General features: G+C 38.9%; 1 protein-coding gene across 3 annotated transcripts in view; it reads left to right on the top strand.

Moving 5' to 3' along the window:
• The first annotated feature begins 10,961 nt into the window (after positions 1-10,961).
• The window catches only part of syt3 (synaptotagmin III), a 111,144-nt gene continuing 95,488 nt past the window's right edge, over positions 10,962-26,617 (top strand). For all 3 annotated transcript variants that reach the window (XR_012401046.1, XM_005163974.6, XM_073944559.1), the window contains exons 1-3: positions 10,962-11,083; positions 25,627-25,983; positions 26,095-26,505. Coding sequence is in view for 1 of the 3 variants with exons in the window: in XM_005163974.6 (XP_005164031.1) it covers positions 26,358-26,505 (148 nt within the window). In the remaining 2 variants the exon portion in view is untranslated. The remainder of the gene's footprint in view (positions 11,084-25,626; positions 25,984-26,094; positions 26,506-26,617) is intronic.

Genomic DNA, 26,617 nt, shown 5'->3' with positions numbered 1-26,617 from the left:
ACTGTCAAACGTCATCAGGGAAACAGTTTAAATGCTTATTAAAAAAACATTAGTGCTCCATTTGGGATGACACTACATAGCCTACATATACTATGCTGTTGGGTGTGTGAGTGCATAAGTACATAGTGCATGAGTGCATAGTGTATAGTGTGGCATTTAGGATGCAGCTAGAGTTAACCAGACTCTTTTCCAATTAATATTAACTATAATAGAATTCCTGAAAAACTTGCCTCTTGGAGTAATTTTATTTTGGCTCTGAAAAATATTACTAATGTGTTTGTTATTACATTTTTTATCAGTTAACGCAACACCTTCTAAATGTAATTTTGGGTTTAATACAGACAGAGTCAAATACACTCAGCCACTCTTACCGTTAATTTGCTATGAGGGAATGATGCATAAAAAGAAAAGCCCCAAGCACTGCGCAATATTCCATTTCAGATGGAAGTACATCCACAAACTGAAATAAAAGTCTTAACAACTTCTGGATGATGCAGAATATTAAAATATCTTGGAGAACATTTATTTTTAGGACTTTATGACCGTATAGACCATTTCAATGTGGCAATGTCATTGGTCCATGAACATTTCCTGCTTGTTATTAAACTATTTCATAACTGTCACAAGAGGCAATTCAATAACAAATTCACGTTAAAACAGCTATCATAACATTATTCATCAATATGTGGCTCTTTTTGGATTCTCGGAAGCTCTAGAAATTAACAATGTAAAACAGGAAATACATTGGGACCATTGTTTTTGTTTACATCCATCAAAATGGTCTATAGCAAATTGATTAGTAAAAAGGATGAAGTAAACATTCCCATAAAGGTAGTATTTTTTTTTTCTCTGCTTTTATGGCGATTTAATGTTCAATCTGTTACAAACCAATTTTTAAACAAAGCTTTTGTGTATTGATCTTTGTTGTCCTGCCAATAAGCCTTTATTAAAAACTGTTGGGGTTGTAGTTGTAGACAGACAGCATGTAGGAAGCCTAAAAACCTGAAGCACCTCAGCAAGCTGCTCAAACTCTATACAGTGGGAGATGTTTAGAATGAAGTATAAATATTTTATTGCAGACTGTAGTGAAAAAGACTGAACATAAATCTGTACCACATATTACACTGGTGAGAAAGAGAGAGAGAAAAAAACGGGGTTAAGCCTGAAGAGTGGAGAAGTGTGAGTCACTGTGATGGTGCAAGAAAGAGTAGGGGAATGAGTCGAGAAGACAGAAAGATGAAAGTCACTGCGAGGAAAGTAAAAAATGAAAGAGGAAAGGGAACGAGAGATGTGGGCGACTCACTTAGAGACGGTTGTCATGGTAACAAAATAAAATGGAGAACTCAAAAAGGAGCAATCCAGTGGAAGAGGGCAGACAAACTGTTGCGGATGAGAGAGATGAACTTGGTTCACTGAGGCTTGAGACGTTATCAGCATTTCCACGGTGCGCCACCTTGCTGTACCTCTCAAGTCGGGTGCGAGATCTTACTGACAGAGAGTCAGGAGTCAAAATAGATAAAAAATAAGGTCAAACGTCGCTTTAGATTGCTCTTCACGCTTAACGCGATTCACACAAGTAGGACATGTTCTTGGATCAGCATCACCCATTTATTGCTCTCTGATTTTAGATGTAGTGTTGTGGCCATTTTCACTGACAGTCTTTCAATATTTGCTGTGAAGGATGTGGATCTAGGAATAGTGATGGTCATTTTGGGAACTTAAAACGATGTTGTTTCTTAATTTACTTATTTTTATAATTGAATGAAGTACATTCAGCCAGTAAATAAGACGTTTAATTTTTGTACTCAATATACAAGCTCATGAGTTCAGGACTTAAAAAAAAATTCTGATCAATTAGTTTAAAACAGCAGTTAAGAGAATCACATTAACAATGCATTTAACATGTGAAGTGGTGTTAAACTGATGTACACTCACTGGCCACTTTATTAGGTACACTTATTTAACATAAACAGCCAGACAAACTGGTCTGAGTATTTTAGAAACTGCTGATCTACTAGGATTTTCATGCACAACTGCCTTTAGGGTTTACAGAGAATGGTCGGAAAAATAGAAAACATCCAGTGAGCGGCAGTTCTGTGACGGCAAATGCCCTGTTGATGCCAGAGGTCAGAGGAGTGTGGCCAGACTGGTTCATACTGATAAAAATGTGACAGTAACTAAAAAAAAAACACTCATTACAACTGAGGTATGCAGAAGAGCATCTCTGAATGCACAACATGTCAAACCTTGAGGCAGATGGGCTACAGCAGCAGAAGACCACACCGGGTGCCACTCCTGTTAGCTAGACCAGGAAACTGAAGCTACATTTGGCACAGGCTCTCCAAAATTGGACAATAAAAGATTGGAAAAACATTGCCTGGTCTGATGAGTCTCGATTTCTACTGCGACATTCGAATGGTAGGGTCAGAATTTGGCATCAACAACATGAAAGCATGGATCCGTTCTGCCTTGTATCAACAGTTCAGGCTGCTTGGCACATTTTGGGGTCATTAGTACCAATGAAGCATCGTGTCAACACCACAGCCAACCTGAGTATTGTTGCTGACCATGCCCATCCCTTTATGACCACAGTGTACCCAGGGGCGGACTGGGACAAAAATTCACATCAGCCCACATTACCACACCGACACAGCCCCACCCACGGACACGCACATTCACTATTTATTTTGGTGTACAGATAGTGAAATAATATGACATTCTTGCCAGATTTTGATTACGTCTGGGTAACCTTGGATTGGGTCGGCCCATCTTGAAATTAGGCGGCCATCGCCGTTTGGGCCAAATGCCTAACATTTATTATTATTATTATTCTTTTTTATTTATTTATTTATTTTCATTATTTATGTTTTTTTATTTATCGTCATCATAATATCACATCTAGCAAGAGATAAAAGCTGCCTGCACGTAAAAACAATAAAAAAAATAATTAAAAAACTGACCGGCCCACATTTAAAAATTGGTCCGGCCCTTCTGGCATTTGCCAGAATTGCCAGATGGCCAGTCCGCCCCTGAGTGTACCCATCGCAGGATAATACACTTTGCCATAAAGCACAAATCATCTCAGACTGGTTTCTTGAACATGACAATGAGTTCACTGTACTTAAATGGCCTCCACAGATACCAAAACTCAATCCAATAGAGCACCTATGGCATGTGATGTGTAGCCGACAAATCTGCAGCAACTGCGTGATGCTAATGTGTCAATATGTAGAAAAATCTCTGAAGAATATTTCCAGTACCTTGTTGAATCTATGCCATGAAGGATTAGGGCAGTTCTGAATGCAAAAGGGGTCCAACCTAGTACTAGCAAGGTGTACCTAATAAAGTGGCCGGTGAGTGTAAATGTATTTTGATTGATTCATGTTTATGTGTACATGAGTGAAGATCAAACAAACTCAAAAGAGTCAAACATATTTCTGCTTTATTGAGACCTTGAAGGCAGGAGCATCTGACTGAATGATGAGCTTTTCTGGCCAATGAATTCAAAATTACAAATTCACATTAACAATTGATTTAAAACATGAAGACAGATTCAGTCAATGAATGACTGTTTTGTTTATTTCATTTTTTTTACATACCAAATCACATATTAATTCACATATGAAAAGGTATTGTGCTTGAGGCTGATTTATTCCCTGTTTTTTCAAACTAATTATTTAGAAAAAAGTTAAATTACTGATTTGTCTAGCACTTGAAGGCAATAGTCAGACACATAAAATGAATCATAAGGCTGATTTCATCAGTCATTTTTTATTGAACAGGTTTGTATTTGTTTGATTTTATTTTACCAGCTAATTAAAAAGAATATTAGGGTTTATTCAGTCCGCCTCATGTTATTAACTTATTAAACTTATTAACATATCATGAGTTCAATACTTTTAATTTAGCCTTTTTCAGAATCACATCGCCAATTTATTTAATACAGAAGGACAATATATGAGCCATTAGTTTGATGATTATTATGAGAGTGTTGATTTTATTTAATTATTTGAAAAAATCCGAAGGAGTCATATTATAGATTTATTTACATCTTAAACACTGATTCAGTCACATTGAATAGGTTGTGAAACCTTGGATTCAAAAGGCTTCTTAAATGATTCGTTAACAAGAACCGCTACAAAATAAAAAAGTCAGAATGGTGAAAGTCATTCATTGTTGAATCACACTGCCCTGCTTGTGTAGCACTGGAGGAAATATGTAGACATTATTGAAAAAATGTTAATGGAACAGAATGTCATGACAACCAGTTCATTCCAGAATTTTTTGTACCTGCTTCTAAATAACAAAACCTGAGGAACACCTCCTGCTAGTCTAAATCACATTGTGCAGCTCTTTATGGGCTCATTATTTGTGGACCTCCACGATTACAGCAAACCTTTCAACAGCTTGATTGTTGAAATTTCTCTGCCAGAAATGAGTGTCCAGGAATATGTACATTTCTGAGTTCAAATATAATTTCCAAGCAGTGCCAGTGCATGTTCCCTCAGTGACACGAGCTGAGTAAGGACAGCGACCGCCGCCTGAGGCCAAGCTTTCAGTTCCTCTCCCTGAACCCTTTTTGTCTCAGATCTTTTCTCTAAAACCTGTCTCTCTTTTTTAGTGTATCTTTAAGTCTACTCTCTCTCTCTCTCTCTCTCTCTCTCTCTCTCTCTCTCTCTCTTTCTCTCTGCCCTGTCCTCTCCTGTTTTCTCCCTCTGTCTCTCAGTATGCACTGCTCTGACAGTTAGCAGACGCAGCTGTTTACACTCATTTATACCCCAATCATAGTGCTCAATGCTTTAGGCTACTGTTCTACGTGCCCTTTATTTCAACAGAACCCTCATCAATAGTGCATGTACGATAAATCATAAATCATGAGGAGACATTCATGATTCTGAAACAGCTTGATTACCTGGATTCATGACAGCAGCTGAAGAGTCACAATAATAGCTGCTGTAAATAAAGCTGATACTATTATGTAAAAAAGAAGCCTATGTTTCTGCGATTTGCTATTCTATATAGTGGCATTATGAAGGATTTTGAGACATCCTGTGCTTCACGCTGTATAATTTTTCCAGTGCAGCTGATGTGTGATATCCTGTCACCATCATCATCTTGTTGATGACGAAATTTGGACACTATGTTCAAACACAACTGATTGGCTTTTTTGATAACTTGACTAATCTCCGATTAGCAACACACTGCTTGGACATTTGTATTCGTTGTGTGCTGACAGATGCTCGTATTTCTTTATTAGTAGGATTATAGCACCTTTAGAAATGATTATTCCTAGTGTCTATCGTGGTGCCCCTGGAGGACTGTAATATTGGATAGTTTACACATGGTGATTTGCATATGCTCAGGTTATGCTGTACCTAAAGTGGTTTTGATCTGATCACAAAAGCGCCCTCGGCTGTAAGTTGGATATGTTAATACAGCCCACGTTTTTATCCCATCTGAAATAATTACATGGGAACCGTTGTAGTTAATGAGTCCAAATATAGGAGATTATGCTGTCAGTCTAATTTATATAATACCCCTGTATTATATAAATTAGACTGACTGGACTGACTTGTATCAGTACGTCAATTATACAGTGACTTCAAGGGGGTTGTCAATAGAGAATAATAAAAAGAAATTTAATTGGCCACATTTTAAGGGGTGGCGATTGGTTTTAGATAAACATCAAGGCCTGTATTCACTAAGAGAACTAAAAAGACTTTTCTCTTAAAACCTATTCACAAAGCTGCTGAGACAAACTTTTATTAAGAAATAAAAAGAAGTCTCATGCAAACAGTAAGGGCAGGATTGATCTAGTTGCTAGAAGGTGTCAGCATGATTTCTAACTATACAAACATTGGGTGGCTAAAATTGGGGGGAGTGGGGAGGGGGGGATAGGTCTATGTCAAAGATTAATCCATACGGCCCAATGTCTTTCAAACAAAGGTTTCAAAACCAAAATACAGACACATTCGAATAAAGATTTAAAACTGTAGGCTATAATAATTGTATTCTAAAAAGTGTGTTTTTTGCTTTTAATGTTTCACCGTTAAAGGGCACCTATGATGAAAATCATCTTTTGTGAGCTGTTTGGACTGAACTGTGTGTAGGTATAGTGTGCCCAGTCATACTGGCGTGATATGAAGACAAAAAGTCTTTTTTTTTTTTTTAATTTCGTGACGTTAAATTAGGATCCAAATCCCAGTAAATTTGAGGCCGACCGCAATGTGAAATAGGAGTGCAGTTTTCCTGCCCACCGAATTGATTGACAGCTGCATATTAACATGTCTCCATAGTAAAGCGTATAATCATATCAACAAGACAGGACGTGCACAAAGCAACCAGGATTAATAGATCTGTTCAGCTCTCTGTGATCATCAATCATCATAACATGTGCTCAAGAATGAGTTCACAAGTTTAAATCAGTGTATGTTTGTAATGAATTACAGCAATTTTACCGTCTTTACTTTATCACCACAGCCGGGTGTCAGTACAGTAATCAAAGGTTTATTTTGTTCATTAACATAACAGATATCCATAAAGCAGTAAATATTAATGTGTCCTGTCACATTTGCATGCAAAAACATTAATTAATTAATTAATTCATTCATTCATTTTCTTGTTGGCTTAGTCCTTTTATTAATCCGGGGTTGCCACAGCGGAATGAACCGCCAACTTATCTAGCAAGTTTTTACGCAGCGGATGCCCTTCCAGCCACAACCCATCTTTTGGGAAACATTCACACACACATTCACACACACACACTCATACACTATGGACAATTTAGCCTACCCAATTCACCTGTACCTAATGTCTTTGGACTGTGGGGGAAACCGGAGCACCCGGAGGAAACCCACGCGAAAGCAGGGAGAACATGCAAACTCCACACAGAAACGCCAACTGAGCCAAGGTTCGAACTAGCGACCCAGCGACCTTCTTGCTGTGAGTGCATGCAAAAACACTGTAAAGTTAAACTTAAGTGCTGTGTGTGTCTGTGTGAACTTTGTAACAACATTGTGTGTGACTCATCGTTCTTATCGACTCATTAACTCCACAACAAATACATCAAATAATCATTGGTAGAGTTCTTATTGTAGTATTTCTCACAAACGTTACATCTGCTTCATGTCTGTCACTGTGCTGTTTATCTGACACAGCCAAGACGGAAATTGAGGCACACTCTGACAGGCAGTTGGGAACAGTGGGGAGAACTAGCATTAAAGGCAGCTAGATGCAAGCAAGATGCTCAGATCTGAAAATTACTAACTTCTGAAAAGCTACAATAAATAATCATGTGGGTGTTTTGAGCTCATCTTAAATCTTGAAAAAATGGTAAAGTAGGTGCTCTATATTTTTTCCAATGGTAAAAATTAATATAATTTCTTAGAAGATAATTAAGCAAATGTATTTTTTAAATGCTTTTAAATGACTTTTTACAGATATTTTGAAACTATATACAGTTTATACTGTAGATGGCCACATTTGTAGTAATGTAACATATACAGGTATTTGCTCAAGTATAATTTTGAGAAAACTATTTTAGCTAAACTAACCAGCAGTTCATTCCATTGTAGTGACTCCATGAGGCCACAGGAGAGCATTTGTGAATGCAGTAAAATGTTGTTTTTTGTGGTATTATTTTGACTGTTCATTCATTCATTCATTCATTTTCTTTTTAGCTTAGTCCCTTTATCAATCTGGGGTCGCCACAGTGGAATGAACCGCCAACTTATCCAGCATATGTTTTATGCTGCGGATGCCCTTCCAGCTGCAACCCATCTCTAGTAAACATCCATACACACATGTTTAGCAATTTAGCCTACCCAATTCACCTTTACCGGATGTCTTCAGACTTGTAGGGGAAATCGGAGCACCCGGAGAAACCCACACAAACACGGGGAGAACATGCAAACTCCACACAGAAACGCCAACTGACCCAGTCGAGGCTCGAACCAGCGACCTTCTTGCTGTGAGGCGACAGCACTACCTACTGCGCCACCGCGTTGCCTATTTTGATTGTTTTTCTGTCTTTAAAAAAAGTAAATGAACAATAGTATTTCAAGCCTGTTCAATACAATCACTGAGCGTGTTTCTGAAATCAGTAAAGGTGCTCTATTTTGACATTATATTTTTGTCTTGCTAATTGATGCAGTCACTGCAGTTTTGCAATGCTGAATGGATTTTATGTGACCTGTAAAGTGCACTCCCTTCATAATTATTAAAAAGCTGTCACTCATCTTAGTTCATTGTGTTCTCACATTTTTTTTTTTTTTGCATCTGCAGTCTATTAGATTTACAATCATCACTCAGCACTGACCAAAAACTGAGTGCTGAGTGGATTTCAACTTGAACACCTCTGTTTGGTTTTTTGCATTCAAGATGTGATTGGCTGCATTGCTTAAGGCTGCAAAAACATATTCTAAATAACTTTTTTAACGAACACAAAAACACTAAAAACTTTGCAGAATCTATTTACAGTATATGTTATTATTACAGCTTAAACTTGGGTGCTCTTGCTTTTCTTAGTGTTTATCATCCACTAGCTACTCAGGAAAACCAGCTGAATGATCTCACTATATAATTATCTTTAAAAATATATTTTTACAAATCTTTTACAACATAGAACAAAAGGAGACCTTTGTTAAATAGATTATGGGGTATGCAACTGAGTTCAACACACTTTTAAAAATAATGGTAATTTATTGACATCAATAGTTTAATGAAGAAATCATGAAATATTTGGTTCTTTATTGTGGAAAAAGCCTCTTTGGACTATTTAAATGTTCTTCACACAAAGAAAAACATGCAGTGCATCTTAAATCATGTTACTGTATGTCTTAGGAGGTACAGAATTGAGAGTAGTAAGAATGGGATTCGGACAAACTACATCCACCATATTTTCATTATCACATGACCTACTTGTGTCAGTTGCATCTCCAGTAATTTCCCTCCTGTGGCCTAATGGGATAGTAAAGTGTCCATCAAATGCACACTTCAGAACCTCAGCAGAAGTAGTAGGTTATGTCATCCGGGTACTTCTTGTTTTCCCTTTTTCAAATACTGTGAATTTGGATGCCATACTCATCTGACACACTGTCCAGTTAAAGGTATTTAGTCAACTGATAGTACGAAACCCCCTTCTCTAAAACTGAGTTTTAAGAGTATATATGAATATCTTGTATAATTTGCTGTTAAAGGTAGCTAAAATAGCTTATGGCTGTGCAAAATATGCATATATTACTGAAAAGCAGGTGGCATGGTGGTGCAATGGGAAGCGCTGTGGCCTCACAGCAAAATGATCGCTGGTTCGAGTCCCGGCTGGGACAGTTAGCATTTTTGTATGGAGTTTGCATTTTCTCCCTGTGTTTGTTTGGGTTTTCTCTAGGTGCTCCGGTTTTCCGCACAAGTCCATAGACATTTGCTATAGATAAATTGGGTAAGCTAAATTGTCCGTACTGTATGTGTGTGAATGAGAGTGTATGGTTGTTTCCAAGTGTTGGGTTGCAGCTGGAAGGGCATCCGCTGTGTAAACATATGCTGGCTAAGTTGGCGGTTCATTATTATCATTGTTATTGACATCAATCTAATTGCGATTTGATATGATATCGTTTATCGGTTTATCGTATGTGTAGCTTATGTTTGTTTTGGTCCTCAAGGATGGGGGTTGAGCGTTGGGCTTACGACCCACCTTGTAAAAATAAGATGTTACGAAACACCAACACCGTGTGGTCAATAATCAACCTTGATATAAACAGCCCTGGGAGTAAGTACTGAAACGCATGACTTATTTGGCTATCATCTTTGTTTTAACAATTTCATTGTTGTGCTTTGAAAATGTTTGTGCGTTCTTTCTGTAGTTTCTCAGTATATTGATCAACAAAAATGTAATGCAGGTTTTGTTTTAAAGTTACATGACTCCATTTGTTTCAAGAGCTCACACTTAGATATTGCTTGATAATAATAGCAGGTTTGGAATGCTGTCCCGGGAGAGACCCCTGAACTTGGTGACGATTGAGCCCAGGGCTCCTGCCTGGTTGATGAGCATGTAAGGGGAGTACAAGATCAGGTAGTTCTGCTAGTTGCTTCCCCTGTTAAAGAAGAAAAGGGGGAGATGGGGTGGACGGGGGATTCTTCGTAAAACATTGATAAGAGAGTAGTAGAGGCGTCACGGTGAAGAAGTGGGTAGCAAAATTGCCTCACAGCAAGAAGGTCACTGGTTCGAGCTTGGGTCAGTTGGCATTTTTGTGTGAAGTTTGCATGTTCTCCCCATGTTCGCGTGGGTTTCTTCTGGTTGCTTTGGTATACCCCACAGCCAAAACTCATGCGGTAGGTAAGCTGAATAAACTAAATTGTCCAGGCTGTATATGCGTGAATGCAGCTGGAAGGGTATCCGCTGTATAAAACATATGCTGAATAAGTTGGCGGTTCATTCCGCTGTGGTGACCCCTTATTAATAAAGGGACTAAGCCAAAAAGGAAATTAATAAATGAAAACTTGTCGCCACCTATACTGACGCAGCAATGTGGTACTTGCAGCAAGAGTGACTGAACTAATTAGCTTAATGTCGTTAATACTTTTGGTGAATGCAGTAAGAGTAACAACATTACCATAAATCAAAATGGTCACCACTAGCATATAATCAAACTTTCATGAAAATATTACTGAAACCGTTTAGATAATCGTCTTGTATGAATAAAAAATAACTTTTACTAAATTTGGGAGGTCTGAGCACCCTTACTCCACCCACCTACAACTCTCTCTCTCTCTCTCTCTCTCTCTCTCTCTCTCTCTCTCTCTCTCTCTCTCTCTCACACACACACACACACACACACACACACCAATACATCAGTATGTGTTTAGCACTGCACGCGCGCTGGAGCCCGTGAGCGGCGACGAGGTTCGTTTAGTATTCCGTGCACAAGGCGAAGGAGGGAGAAGGGAGGGAGGGCAGAGAGTGAAATAGAGAGAAAAAAAACGAGGCTGTGAAGACAGGCGAAAACACAGAAAGAGAAGAGGAAGAGGGGAGCGGAGAGACACCTCCTCTGTCCCTCTCGGTCTACCCTTTGGCATCCGTCTGTCCCAGGTGCGGTATTTCAGCCTTTATCTGTCTTTGGGTGTGCTGGGCGGATGTTACGATGTTGCTGTTGTAACGCGTCGCATGTGAAAATTAATATTTGGGTGAATGTGAGCTCGATAGAGAAAGCGTGTGTGTATATGATGTAGACAGTCGTTCCGTTTGAGATCTGCATTGCTTTAAACGGTGCAGGCACTCCACGGATTGTTGTCTTCAGGTTATCCATGTTATATCTGTCTGTTTGCGCGCGCGCGCTTATGTGTTGTAAAAGGTCTGCACGTCTGTCCGATACCGTCGTGCAAAAAACCTCTCAGCAATCTTCATTTATTCGTGGCATATAGCATCGTGACCTGGCATTTTCAGATGTGCATAAATATATAGCTACTGTATGTGTATGTGTGTGCAACAATGCAAGGATTTGGACTCACTTGGACTCTGTCACTTATGTAATTCTATCCTCAACTTCCATATTTCCTACTGTACATGTTTAATCTGCACATGCATGTGTCATTCAATAGGGAAGGATGGGAGATGTACATATGAAGCTGCTTCCCTCCTCTTCAACCCCTTATCAGTGTTCCTTCCCCTCCAAACCCCACCCCTCCCCACAGTCTTCAAAGGCTGGCTTACATGGGCTTCTCTTAGGCACAGGACCATAATTATGCAAATATTAATACATCCATATGGAACCATCACTGGAATCCTCTTCCGTCGTTCACTGACAGCATATAACGGCATCAGTAAAAGCCATATGAGGGGGCGATTAATTCCCCCCACAATGTGACGGAGCCGGTGATGACGTTTCCTGGCTGTCGGGCTGCTGAGAGCTTCCCTCTATCTGTGTGGGAGCTGAATCTTAAGGGCTGGCACAGAGCGTCACCAGTATCCCAGGGTTCCTCGCACTGCTCTTTCTTTTGCCTGTGTTTTCCTGTGTGATGTTATAGATAATTTAGATACTCCGAAGGCCTGGACAGCAGAGCGGCGAAGAGAGAGAGAGGATGGGAGGGGGAAACCAGGCCCACAAGAAATCTGCAGATTTCCTTGAAATCTGAATCTGTGTCATTCATATAATTCTAGAAATGTCCCACCTTGCATATTTGTTTGTTAAATACGTGGGATAATTTGATTATGTTTCCAGCAAGCGCTGATATCATCTAAACCTGAGGCTTACTTGCAGTTTACTACTGTAACCGCTTTGCACAGGTTTGATGGTTTCTGTTTGATTTGAACTCCTTTTAGACACAAAAAAACAATGTTACAACATGATCTCTGCTTCTTCAGCTTCAGCCACAAGCCGCAAAGGCCCAAAGTATCTTTTTTTAACAGTGATACTGTAATATCACCCCGGTCTCCGGCCAACAGCGGAGGTCCGGTTGTGTAAATGACAGCAGCCGTTGACAGGGTGGTTTTGATGTGTGCTTAGTGCTGTGCACAGGAGATGAGTCCAGGAACTCATGGCTTCATGGCAGGGATGAGCAAGACAAGGATATGATGCAGTGATCTGGCTATGAGGTTATGACCGCGCTGAAGGCCGTTTAGCCTGGTTTCTTCTTCTAGTGCACGAGATCAGTGATATAACAGAAACCAGGCGACAAAAGAAGAAGGAATAGCTAGGAAAGCAAGAAGAGGGAGGGAGACGAAGAGAAATGGCTACACGAGTCTACTAAAACAGCATTGTTATCATTTATTCATTCATTCCCACTTTGCAGGAAGTCTGGAAACACTTTGCTTTGATGCCAGAGGGGTAAAGAAAATTACTGTTATCTTCCGACAGATTTAAAAGAAAGAAAGAAAAAAAAACACACACGCAACAGTCTTACAGAAAACAAAAGCAGATTAGACTCCCGATGACATTGCAGATAAGACCACAGGCGTGGAGGTGATACAGTGAGTGAGAGAACAGAGGGAACGTAAAAGAAGGCGAGAAAGAAAAACCACCACGGCTTCATTAAGAAATTACTCTAATATCCTATTGGTTATACTTAATGGATTTACATCCCTTGTCAATAGAAGTGTTCAAATTCATAGCCTCGGTAGAGAAGAAAAGGATTAGCCATCATTTTTCTTTTACAATTAGTCTCAGTCACATCTATCAATTTCAGGGGAATAAGGGAAGTTGTAAGGCAGGTTTCCATTGAGCTAAGAGGAAAGACGAGGAAACTTCAAAAGGAGGCTGGCAATTGTGGAAACTGCAAATGCTTCATTTCCTTCAATATGCATTTGATATTCTCAGTTTATCCGAATGACCCTTTAAGCGAAACTATTCTAATGAGCTGTAGAAAATAATATTTACCGTAGCTGATGAAATTGATATATAGGCTTCTATTGAAATCAGGCAGTAATCTATCGATGCCCCAGAGGAGATGAGAATACATTTGTGTTCACTGTTCCTCGTTGGAGAAATTATCTTCCTAACCTCATTCGAAATACAGAATCCCTTCACAAAATACAACTCATCTGTTCTGTGATCACTTAATTACATCCCAGTAATAGTAATAATAATATTAATTATGATAATATTAATTCCTCAATGCTTTTAATTTCTTATTCCCCCCAGGTCTAGCTTGTACTGTCCTAAAAGATGTGTGAAACTTTGCAATACAAGCATTTTCGTATGCTTATTTGCCTCTTCGTGATGAATTGCTTGTTGTATTCTTTATTTTTTTCACTTTAGATCTGCAAAATTAATACATGTAAATGCATTTATTCTTATAACAAAGTCAAATATTTGCTTGGTTTATTAAAAGATGGTAGTAGTAGTAGCAGTATACTACTATGATTAATAGAATAAATTGTGTTTATGTAAAAAAAAAAACATTTAATATAAGGACATTTATATCTTTTTAAAAATGAATGAAGCAAAATTGCTTAACCTGCTTGAATTTATAGGTTGATGAGGGCTGAATTTTCAGTTTAAAGCTATAATTGACCTGTTTAAATATTAAAGATGCAAATAATTGTACATTGCATTTGGAGATGGATTAGACGGGATAGTTAGCATCACAGAACACCATTACCCAGCAACTGAAATATTTGATTACATTTTGTATGTCTGTATATTTAAACACTAGATTTTAGGCTGGAGAACGGTCCAAAAGGCTGCAATGCTGAAGCAAGCAGACTGCCAAACGAAAAAAGGAGGAATTTTATTAGCTATAAAGTTTTTATCCGTATGCATCCTCATTAAAATGTATCATAAGGTGTATGGTTTGTGTGATACGCATATGCAATACTTGGTTCAGCATCTTCGTTTTATCCTAGATTCCTTGCCATTTTAAAAAAAGGAAGACTCTGCTTCTAGCCATTTCGGGATTTGTCATCTTTAACAGACTTTACAGCAACTTGACCATTAGCCTACAAACTGGTCAGCCTAAATAGGGCAGTGAACGTTGCCTGCGGGACAAAACGAATTTCATCATTCTTCATTGGCTTGAATAATTTCACCTGAGGGCCGAGGACAGAACTTCAGACCCATCTGCTCTGTGCTGTAGAAACACACAGTGGCGTTAGCGACTGCTGCTGATCGGGGGTGTTGACGGACAGCCCCCTGACAGATCTCCACTCGAGACTCCTGACAGTCATGTAGTGAATGCCAGGTGTCTTCTGTATAAACAGTCAGCGATATTATCATTGTCAGCAACTTGACTTATGGCAACACACATTTGAGAGTGCTGGCTGCAGTTATTTCGAGGTCATTAAGACCTGTTGTATTGTAGGACGGCCTCATTTGTCACGCTAGATCATGGCCGCCAAAGCGGTCTGCAAATCCCCTTGAATGGATCAAACTGGCGTAAAAAGACAGGCTAATTACGAATTAAAAAATTCATCTGCCCGGACATCATCACTTTCAGTCACATTCGCATTGATATAAACATGAAATGATCATCTGTGGGCCATTTTTAGAAGCCACTCAGCTTTAAAAAAGGCCACCAGATTATGCTGGCAAAATCTGACTGAATAGTAGTTAAATCAAATGGTTAACAATGATTGTCAATTTGCATAAAAATGTAAACAAAATATTATTATGGTTGTTTTAATCCCTTACAGACAAAACATGTTAAAAACCACATGTAATACAGACACCAAATGTAGCTTTAGAAAATTTCCAAGTGGAAGAAAAATTCAACTTAGTGTTATACAATTTTAATTGTATTTGTTTTAAAGGGTTTGTTCTGTCATCATTTACTCATCATCATCTTGTTTTGAACCCAAATTTATTCATATTAAGAACAAATTAATAGGGGTGTCAGAATTAATAATCTCTTTGGTGCACCGCGATGTAGACACGCACAAATCGGTATTGGTTCAGTTATAGATCTGAACCGGTTATTACGTACTGATTTCATTTAACTCATGCGCTATGTTGTGGTTGCTTACTGTGGCACGGTAGGCGAGTGCGAGTAATTAAAACACTCCAACTACTTAGTGCAAATCTCTGCACAATTCACTGCGTGCGTTTTTGCTAGACAGTCTTTCACTGACACTGAAGTTACAGCAGAAGCCTCTATTTCACTGCGATTGAGAAAATGAAAGTAAACTCCATTTCTGCTTGTCACTCTCTGTCTCTCACTTACTGTGGACATTTGACCTTCTGAGGTAACTTATCCTCTCCTCTTGGCTGTTATAGCGATACTTCTAGATACAGACATGAGCGCGTGTCTGCAGAGCGAGTTTTCTCCTCCGCGTCTATCATGGATCAGCTGTGATCGCCGCTGCTGTTTGTCAGTGTAACTCATCGGTGAACAGCACAGCACTTTAGAGCCAATCACAGCATTTTCTGTTGAGCGCGTGACCAATCACAGGGGTCTAAGAAATCGCTGGATGACATTAAGAAAGCCAGCGGGATATTTACATTTGTTTATTTGCTATAACTACTCATGTCGTCTGTGCATGTACTTGCATTTTTAAAGGTACACAGGTAAAACAGTTCATATATCTGTTTGTTTTAAAGGACAAAATTGTATGACAAATAACATATAAATATACATTTTAATACAAGAATTGTTGTGCTGTGCAGTAAAATTGAAAATGATGTATGGAAAGCATTGTCAATGCACCGTGATGCACGGAGATATCGAATTGAACCGAATCAATGCCATGATAATCGTAACCGAATCGTGAGACCAGTGTAGGTTCACACATCTACAAATTAAGAAAAATCTGAGTGATTTCAACCCTTCCACTATTCAAATGCATAGGCATTTAAGTTTGATTTTGGCTAAGAAAACTAAAGCATGCTCTCTTGATTCACCAAACCAATGGGCCCTTAACACATTTCCGGGTTTTTCAGTAGTGGAAGTCGTCATAGTTGGCTAAAGCCAAAGTGTTTTTTTTTAATCATAATATTAAAATCTTTGAAGGGTTTAAGAGGCTGATGACTGTTAAACGAGACATAACAGTCTAGTGAAAAGGGTACATGAGGTTCATTTTTGTGTTTTACTTGAGCATGTTTTAACCTAAAAAGAAAAATAATTTTCATTAATTTACTTTTCGTTCAATTCATTCACATTCATTCACGGCTTAGTCCCTTTATTAATCTGGGATCGCCACAGCAGAATGAACCGCCAACTCATCCAGCATATGTTTTATGCCGCGGATGCCTCTCCAGCTGCAACCCATCTCTGGGAAATATCCATACACACTCATTCACTCATACACTACAGACAATTTATTCATTCATTCATTCATTTTCTTGTCGGATTAGTCCCTTTATTAACCCGGGGTCGCCACAGCGGAATGAACCGCCAACTTATCAAGCAAGTTTTTACGCAGCGGATGCCCTTCCAGCCGCAACCCATCTCTGGGAAACATACACACACATACATTCACACACATACATACACTACGGACAATTTAGCCTACCCAATTCACCTATACCACATGTCTTTGGACTGTGGGGGAAACCGGAGACCCGTTGCAAACCCACGTGAACGCAGGGAGAACATGCAAACTCTACACAGAAACGCCAACTGACCCAACCGAGGCTCGAACCAGCGACCTTCTTGGTGTGAGGCGATTATGCTACCAACTGCGCCACTGCATCGCCTAAAACAGATTTTTAAAATGTTTTATTTATTTTTCTCACTCATTAAGTACGCATGGCTGAGCTTTGGTTTATGTTTGCTGATCAGTCTTTATTTGCGAATAAAACTCTAAATGAAATCTGTTCATCATATAAAGTCAATGTGTCTCTATACCAGACTAAATAAATTTTTCAGTTTGATCAGATTTGATTTGAAATATTTTCATTTGTATTATAGAGATAAATAAAAATCTTAAGCCTTTTGGGACAGCTTGAACATGATTAAATCAGCACAGAATTTCTGTTTTGGGGTGAACTAGTAGTTTGATTTAATATATCATAATAAAAATATAAGGGCTGCAACCGCTGCACAATATATTGTTTCAGCATCAATATTGCAATGTGCAAACCTACAACAGTCAAAGTCTGTTAAGTTGATATTTCAAATGTACACAACAGTTTAAAATACTGTGGTATTACTTTAACTTTAGAGTGAAATTTTAGTACAAGAACATGTACTTTTGTAATTGTATTTAAATAATTACACAATGGATACATTATATTAACAGTATGTGCCTAAATACTTTGACACCCTAGGAGTAGTAAGTAATGTGTATTTATACAGCGCATTTATCATGTATGGCCACACACCCAAAGCGCTTCACAATCATGAAGGGGTCTCTCTACACCACCACCGGTGTGCAGCATCCATTTAGATGATGCGCCGGCAGCCACAGGACAACAGCGCCAGTGCGCTCTCCACACACCAGCTACAGGTGGAGTGGAAAGACCATGACAGAGAAAATTCGGTGGATGGGGATGATTAGAAGAACATGAGCAGTAAGGGCCAATGAAGGGAATTTGGCCAGGATTTATTCATATTCAGAACACAAATTAAGATAAATCTTTGTGATTTCAGCCCTTCCACTGAATCTGGCCCTAGAAAACCATAAATCACTGTGTTTTTCATTTGTATTCTTTGCTTTGTTGTATTAAGCTGTTTTTGTTTATTATTTTATGCCGATACACTCACCTACATTTTGAGTCTCTTACAAAATAGAGCTATTCAAACATCTGCTAAAATGGAATATACACACTAGGGCTGCACGATATTGGAAAAATCTGACATTGCGATTTTTAATTTAGCTGCGATTTATATTGCGAAATAAATACAATTCCGGCAGATGACTTGATAAATAAAAAACATCACTAAAAGGGTGAAATAAGTAGTCAGATATTCAAATACAATAATACAATACGATATTATTATGATATTTTTTCACAATATTGACTGATCATGATATCAGCAATATATCACAAGAAAACCATCCACAATATATCATGATATCTGTAGAATGAAGAGCGAAAAATCCATCAAAAAGCTATAAGATGTATTTCCTTTATTACCAGCAAATATATTTCTTAGAATTACAACATAACGAGATGCATCACCTCATGCACATCACTATTTTAATACATCTTATAACTTTTTGATGCATTTTTTCCTCTTCATTTTCAAATATCATGATATATTGTGTATGGTTTTCTTGTGATATATTGCTGATATCATGATCTGTCATTATCATGGATGTAATATCGTATCTTATAACTGTACCTGAATATCTGACTACTTATTTCCCTTTTATCTTATTTATTTATTAATAGAGCTATTCAGGTCATCTGCCGAAAACGCAATATAAATCAAAATTAAACATCACAATGTCAGATTTGTCCAATATTGTGCAGCCCTAGTGTGCATATTCAATTTTATCAGATGTCTGAATAGCTCTAATCTGCTATTTTGTCTTTTCCCTACTGAATAATTAAATGTAATGTAAAATGTAATCACTGTACATTCATAATTGCTGATCAACAATAATAATCCCAACTCCACTACTGCTAATGCACACATTGCGATATCGATGCTGAAACGATATATTGTGCAGCCCTAATACACACCACAATACATATTGTACTGCAGAAAACCAAAATGTCAGTTTTGTTTTCAAATTTTCAGTTTTGTTTTCTTTTGAACAAAAAAATGTTCAAAATGTGCAGCCCTAATAAATATTGTTAAATGGATTGCCTATTGAAAAGTCCATACTGCTGTTGTTACCAGTGATTTTTGTCAGAAGAGGAAAGCTGCTAATATTTTGAAATGTTATGAATTGTGAAGTATTGTTATTGATTTTTCTTTTTTTGGTCAGTGTCAAGTGCTCATTCGAGATCATCTCTTGTTCTGCTTTGAGATCGCTTACCGTTGTCTGTCATTCAATGACACAGCGACCTGATGCAGTCGTTCTGCTTTCAGGGTTGGTACTGGACGTCTGAGTGTTATGTGAATTGTCTAGACACCAAACTGAGCTCAACCTTCAAATGTTTCTGAATTTAATTGCAGTGCAATTATTGGCTGCTTGATGGATGCCACCACCAAACACCGACCTTTGCGATTGTGTACATATCCATGCAATCATTGCACTTTACTACAATAGGTCTTCATCTCTGGGGTGTGATTGAACTTTTTTAACATGATTGGACTGTGGCAATGTCGTCTGGAATGCGTTTGATTGGACAGTGACCATACAGGTGGCTGGGCTCCCTGTTGTGGCATATTGCTTTTCCTGGAGGTATTGATTGAGACCTGGGAAGCAGTCAATGGAATGTCTGAGACAGGTTTCATGTTCTGTTGTCCATGCGTTTCATGTCTGTGTCACACAACATAATACAAACATATTATTCCATTCCAGCTTTATTCCCAGACGCACAACCTTTAATGTTCAGAACGTCAGTTTGGTTATTCATTCATTCATTCATTCATTCATTTTCTTTTCCGCTTAGTCCCTTTATTAATCAGGGGTCGCCACAGCGGAATTAACCGCCAACTTATCCAGCATATATTTTACACAGCAGATGCCTTTCCAGCCACAACCCAACACTGGGAAACACCCATACACTCTTGCATTCACAAACATACACAGTAGCCCCTTTCACACATACAGACCTTTTCACACATACAGACCACAAAGATTTTATGTGTAAACAGGTCCTTTTTAAAAATACTGGTAAATACTAAAGAGAATTTGTAACATTCATTCATTCATTCATTCATTTTCTTGTTGGCCTAGTCCCTTTATTAATCCGGGGTCGCCACAGCGGAATGAACCGCCAACTTATCCAGCACATTTTTACGCAGCGGATGCCCTTCCAGCCGCAACCCATCTCTGGGAAAAATCCATACACACATTCGACAGCACTACCTACTGCGCCACTGCATTGCCCGAGAAGTTGTAACATTACGGGTAATTTGCTGTAATGCTGCACTGTGTGAATGCAACATTGCCAGAAAGAGCACGTTTACGATCAGAACACGCTCACGTGAGACGTCTACTCCAGCCAATCAGAACATTCAGACGCATTCACATCTGCGCTGTTTATGAAAATAAAAGCCTTTGTATTTTTTCCAGACACATTTAGCTAGTTGTTAGTCAGATAACGTTTCTATGTTCCTTCTTAATGCCAACTGTGTCAAAAATTATCGATAAAAATTCTTATGATAAACCGCCGTTTGTTTACCTTTAAGCTCTGCTTCCTTTCTTCCTTGACACGTGTGAACGTGAAGAAGCCACTGAGCGCCAGCACACACATTATTTACATCTCGACATGCGAAAAATGTTCCTCCATATGTTTTCATCAAAGTTGTTCATAATACTGATCCATCCACAGATTTTGTAATGTAGTCAAATACAAGCGCTGCTGTTTAGAGCTCATTTCTGGTTAATGATGACAGAATTTACCCGTATTTTGGAATGAATGTGTAAATGGTCTTTTCCGGAAATATTTCATAACGTCCTTGCCTGTGTGAACAGTGCTTTTTTTAATTTACCGGTAAAGTCGGTCAGAAAATTATCCAGAAATGTACCTGTATTACTAACCCCTTTCACACAGTGATACTGGAGGAAACCCATGCAAATACGGGGAGAACATGCAAACTCCACACAGAAATGTCACCTGACCCAGCCGGGGCTCAAACCATCAATCTTCTTGTTGTGAGGCGATCGTGCTACCCCCTTCGCCGCTGTGACGCCCAGTATGGTTATATTACAGCTTATCACTTGTAAATGCCTGTCCTCTAGACTTTTACACCAGCATCCAGACACTTATGTCTGGACTCCAAGGCCACATGCTATAGCACACATGCCCTTCACTATACATGACTTCCTTTACATCTCAGGCCTTATAGTTTATGCCGTTCTCTTTCATTGCCTCTTTTCTTTCTTTCTTTCTTTCACCTGCTTCATTCCTCTCTAACTTCGTTCTGAATCGACCTGGCATTTCAGGATGGTGACACTGTAGTTTGCTGCCAGACGGCCATCTTTCAGATTGAGATATGCTGCATTTTTAAGTCAAACTCAGACAGATTTACAGGCGAAGAGAACAGACAGGGTTTTTGAGGGGGGGTGGGGGTGCTTTTTTATGGGCTAATCTAAGGCTCGTTTTTTACAACGGACCAAGATCCGAGATGGACAGATAAATGGACATCAATCTGTTTGCGTTTGCTTTAGATGATGCTCCAGACTGATAGACTGCTCGGACACGCTGATTAGGCAGCTCTGAGAAAGAGGGCTGAACGAAGGATTGAAGGAGCGTGCGGGTGAACGTCTTGACCTGAGTCCTGCCCCAAATGACTTATCGCTGTACTTAAGGCTTTGACTGATTGATTGATGGATCGGAGAGGGAAAGACGGATAGAAAAGATACAGCTAGCTGGAGAGAAACCATCCGCCTTACAAAGAAAGACCAATGACATTTTACAGACTTGAAAAGCATGAAAGAATAGTCTATCAGAATGATAGATGGGCGATCGGCTCAATAAGAGGAGGTGTCCCGTCAGAGTGAGAACAGATCAGACGCGTTGAGGGATTTTGCTAGCTAGAAAAACTCACCGATGAAAGCCGACAGTCGTTAAATCGATATGCATATTGATAGATTTGCATGCTTTTTTCTAGGCTTGCAACGATTTAGCTGACGCAGAGAGGGGATGAAGGAGAGATCGAAAGGGGTGGAAAGAAACACTTGGAGGAGAGCTGAGACACGGAGCGAAAGAGAAATGAAAGGTGGAGCTTTGACCTGGTTTCCGTGAGACAGAATGAGCACAGAACAAAGGAAGAACGCTGAGAGATCTTATAGATACAGAACCTCATGCTGACAAATTATACTCACACGGCCCTCAGCAGATGCATCGCTACAACACCTTTTTTCTCAACGCTATCAAAACGGAGATTTGTAACGTGCGTTTTAGGTTCATCGTATTACATAATTTGTGAAGCGATGCTCAAGAATCATTAAGCAGTCTGGATGGTGAACATTTCATTACTGCAGTCAACATTACTGCATTATGGAAAAAGGTGCTGGATTCAGTATTGGTTATTGTAGATCTGACCTTTATTCGAATCATTAACAACGAGTTTCTTGGAATGACAAATTGATGAACTATGTCTTGTTCTGTGGTCTTGATGTGATACAGTTTTGTCAATATTTGGCTTTTCTGTGTGAATGATTTTATCCTCTTCACCATGTGAAATGTCAAAGTTTGCCCAAAGCATGAAAATACAGTGTTTTTTGTTTGCTTTGTTTATGTTCTTCACCTGCAGCGTGTTGTGAGAATGGTTGTGATCGTCTGTGCTGTGTGATTGTGCCGTGTCACGCTTTATTTTCACATTCGGTGTGGACAGACAAATTGCCTGTCACTTGAATCTTGTTGTGTTGCCCCGTTACAACAGGGTGTTAACCTTAAAGGTGAAGTGTGTCTTTCCAAATGCTATTTTTATTTTTGTTGTTGAATTTGCTAAGGTGACGCAGTTGGTAGCATGATCGCCTTACAGCAAGAACGTTGCTGGTTTGAGCCTCGGCTGGGTCAGTTGGCACTTCTGTGTGGAGTTTTCATGCTCTCCCTGTGTTCGCGTGGGTTTCCTCCGGCTGCTCCGGTTTCTCCCACAGTCCAAAGACATGCGCTATAGGTGAATTGAATAAGCTTAATTGGCCTTATAGTGAAGAAGTTGGTGGTTCATTCCGCTGTGGCGACCCCTGATTAATAAAGGGACTGAGCCAAAAAGAAAATGAATGAACGAATGAATGAATTTGGTAGGGGCACTTATTAACTAGCTTTCAAACATTTGGGTTAGAATAGATTTTACATAAATAAATCTAGTTTTTCTGCGAGGACTCAATGATTGTGATTTATAATACTGCTATAAAATGTCAAATAAACACTATTATTTTTATACTAGGGCTGGGCGAAATGGCAAAAATGCAATCTTGATAATTATTTTCCATATTAAACAATAACGATATATATTTCGATAAAAGCTGTTAATGCTTCCAGCATTAAAAGAGTATCCCAGCAATGACCGAAGTTACTAAAACTAGAGGGTTCATTAAATAACATCTTAAAATATTTATTAACTTAAACAGATTACACATGACTCAGATTTATGCTGATTTCTACAGTGTATTTGGCTCTTAGATTAATATAGATAAAAAATGTCCAGAGCTGGGTGGCGCGGTGGCGCAGTGAGTGGCGATGTGGCCTCATAGCAAGACGGTCACTGGTTCAACCCTCTGCTGGGTCAGTTAGCATTTCTGTGTGGCGTTTGCATGTTCTCCCCGTGTTGGCGTGGGTTTCCACCAGGTGCTCCGGATTCCCCCACAGTCCAAAGACATGCACTATAAGTGAATTAAATAAATTAAATTGCCCGTAGTGTATGTGTGAATGAGAGTGTATGGATGTTTCTCAGTGTTGGGTTGCAGCTGGAAGGGCATCCAGTGTGTAAAAAATATGCTGGATAATTTGGTGGTTCATTACGCTGTGGCGACCCCAGATTAATAAAGAGATTAAAGAAAATGAATGATGGAATGAATGTCCACAGCTTATCATCGTTGTTGACATCAATTTAATTGCGATTCGATATGATATTGTTTATCGGCCTATTTTTTTTCTAATTCTATGTTTACTATTCAACAAAGAATCCTCAAAAAGGGAAACAGTTTCCACAAATATATTAAGAATCACAACATTTGTTTTGCATTTATGATAATGATTATTCATTAATTCATTTTCTTTTTCGGCATATTCCTTTTATTATTCACGGGTCAACATAGCAGAATGAACCACCAACAATCCATATGTTGTTATGCAGCGCATACCCTTCCAGGTGCAACCCATCACTGGGAAACACTCATTCATACACATACACTATACGGACAATTTAGCTTACCCAATTCACCTTTACAGCATGTCTTTGGACTTGTGGAAGAAACCGGAGCACCCCTCGTCATCGTTTGAACAAATCAGCAAAGTTCATGTAACAGGACCTTCAGCTTTTCCAAACTTTGTGATAATTATTTGTTGTGTTTGAATGTTTTTTCATTGTACTGTATTTCTGTAATTTAATATGCTATTACAATTAAAATAACATTAAGGTATAATAAATAAATATAAAATATAGGGGGACTTGTTGATAATAAACAGTCTTATTGACCCCAAACATCAAAAATAACTTCCACTAACCCCAATTTTTAGATGAACATTTGTGTATATAATATTTAGAAAACTATATTAAAATGTATCACATCTCAGATTTATGTTTGGCCAGAGGAGAAATGGTCTTGCCCAATTGAGCCTGGTTTCTCTTGAGGTTTTTTGTCTTTCACTTTCGTCAACTAGTGAAGTTTGTTCCTTGCCACTGTTGCCACTGGCTTGCTTGGTTTAGGACTTGTAGAGCTGTGAATCGATGAATTTGCTCTTCAGTGTTTGGTCTTTCAGCAGTAAAATTTAACCACACTGAACTAAACTAAACTGAACTTCAACTCTGAAAACTAGACTGACACAGTTTCAGTTTACTAGAATGTCTATGTTAAGCTGCTTTGACACAATTTACATTGTAAAAGCGCTATAGAGATGAAAATATGTAAATATGTGAAAATGTGTAATTGAAACAACTATTAGTGTGAGTTTGGGGTTGTCAGTTAATCTGATCTCAATCATGCAACTCTATTTGGGGACATAAATTGTAAAGAGATTGACTTAATCTTAAAAGCAAACATAATTGGTAAAAAAAGATAATTAAAAACCTACCTAAACCCCACCCAATCTGACACTACTGGTCAAGCCAGTGTGTTCGGAAGCTCAAATTAACATTGCAATTTCAGCATTGTTATAAAGTAGAAATTACACTTCACCTTTAATCTGCTGAGTATCAAGCAACAACAGCTTACAAGATAAACTTGTTTTGTGGTTGACCACATCCTCGTTCCCGAGATGCACTGTATGAGCAGAGATGTTTGTCTTTGGGAAGAAATGGATATCCAGAATGAACGGTTCTTCTCTGCGTGCTATTGAGCTCTGTGCACTCAGCGGGTTGCCTTTATAATTTAACCATAATTTTACAGCAGTTTTTTATAATGATGTGTGCCTCATTTTCTCTCTCTCACACACACTTCTCTCTCTCTCTCTCTGCCTCTTTTTCTTTCAGGCTGTTTCAAAGCTTCTGTAGAACATTCCAGAAATACAGCCATGGACCACAGCGAACATTAAGTGAACTTGAATGGAAAAAAACAAAGTGGAATTACACCATACGTCACAGACTCAACCCTGCCCTGATGCTGCTTTAAGGACTGAGCTTGCAAACACTTCCTCTTCCCTGACTGATGATTTAACTCAGAGTAATAGCCCAGGAAATCTAGGCTATGCTTTCTGAACAACAGACCTAAATATAGTCGTGCTGTTTATCCATTGAAGAAAATTCCAAACGTTTCTGTGAATCAAATCCAGTTTGACCTTCTTCACCATGACGAGGACTCAGGGATGTCATTGTCATCCTTTATAACAAGTATGTGCACAAAAGCAACAGCTCAGTAATGGATGTCTCACTCTTTTAATTTAGCTTCATTAATGTGTGCATTGTCTTATTCTCATTCTTTCTTTTCTGTTCCCCCCTCAGGAGCCGATGTTATTACTGAAAAGAGCGGTTGTGGCTCGCTTACCGATGGGTTTAACAAACATTAAAGCTTTCAATTAACGGTCATAAAGAGACCGTCTCTTGCTGAAAAGTTGTCCTTCAGAATCCACGTCTGATCGGGAACCTACGGTAGAAAGTGGCCAGACACACACTCTCTCCCCTCGGGCGCCGTCCTATTGGTGTGGACGGTGAGGGCTGCGGCGTGATTGGTTGAGTGCAGGCTGGTGTGCGATGCGGATTGGAGGATGTCGGGGGACTGGGATGACGACATTTGTAAGAGGGCCATGGTGCTGGTGGAGGAACTGTGCTTTCGGTCTGGAGGCCTCAGCCAGAGCGCGAGCTGCCAAGAGTTCAGCTACATGATGAGAGGACCTAACAGACAGATAAACACAGGTAGGAACGCAGCCTGTTAATAGGATGGTTGATCCAGAAATAAGAGTTCTGTCACCCTTTTTTATGTAGACACAAACTATTACGACTTGCTATATTTTCTTTATGGATATCA

This window comes from Danio rerio, chromosome 3 (assembly GCF_049306965.1).
Source record: "Danio rerio strain Tuebingen ecotype United States chromosome 3, GRCz12tu, whole genome shotgun sequence".
Taxonomy (NCBI): domain Eukaryota; kingdom Metazoa; phylum Chordata; class Actinopteri; order Cypriniformes; family Danionidae; genus Danio; species Danio rerio.
This window is presented reverse-complemented; position numbering and strand designations above follow the sequence as displayed.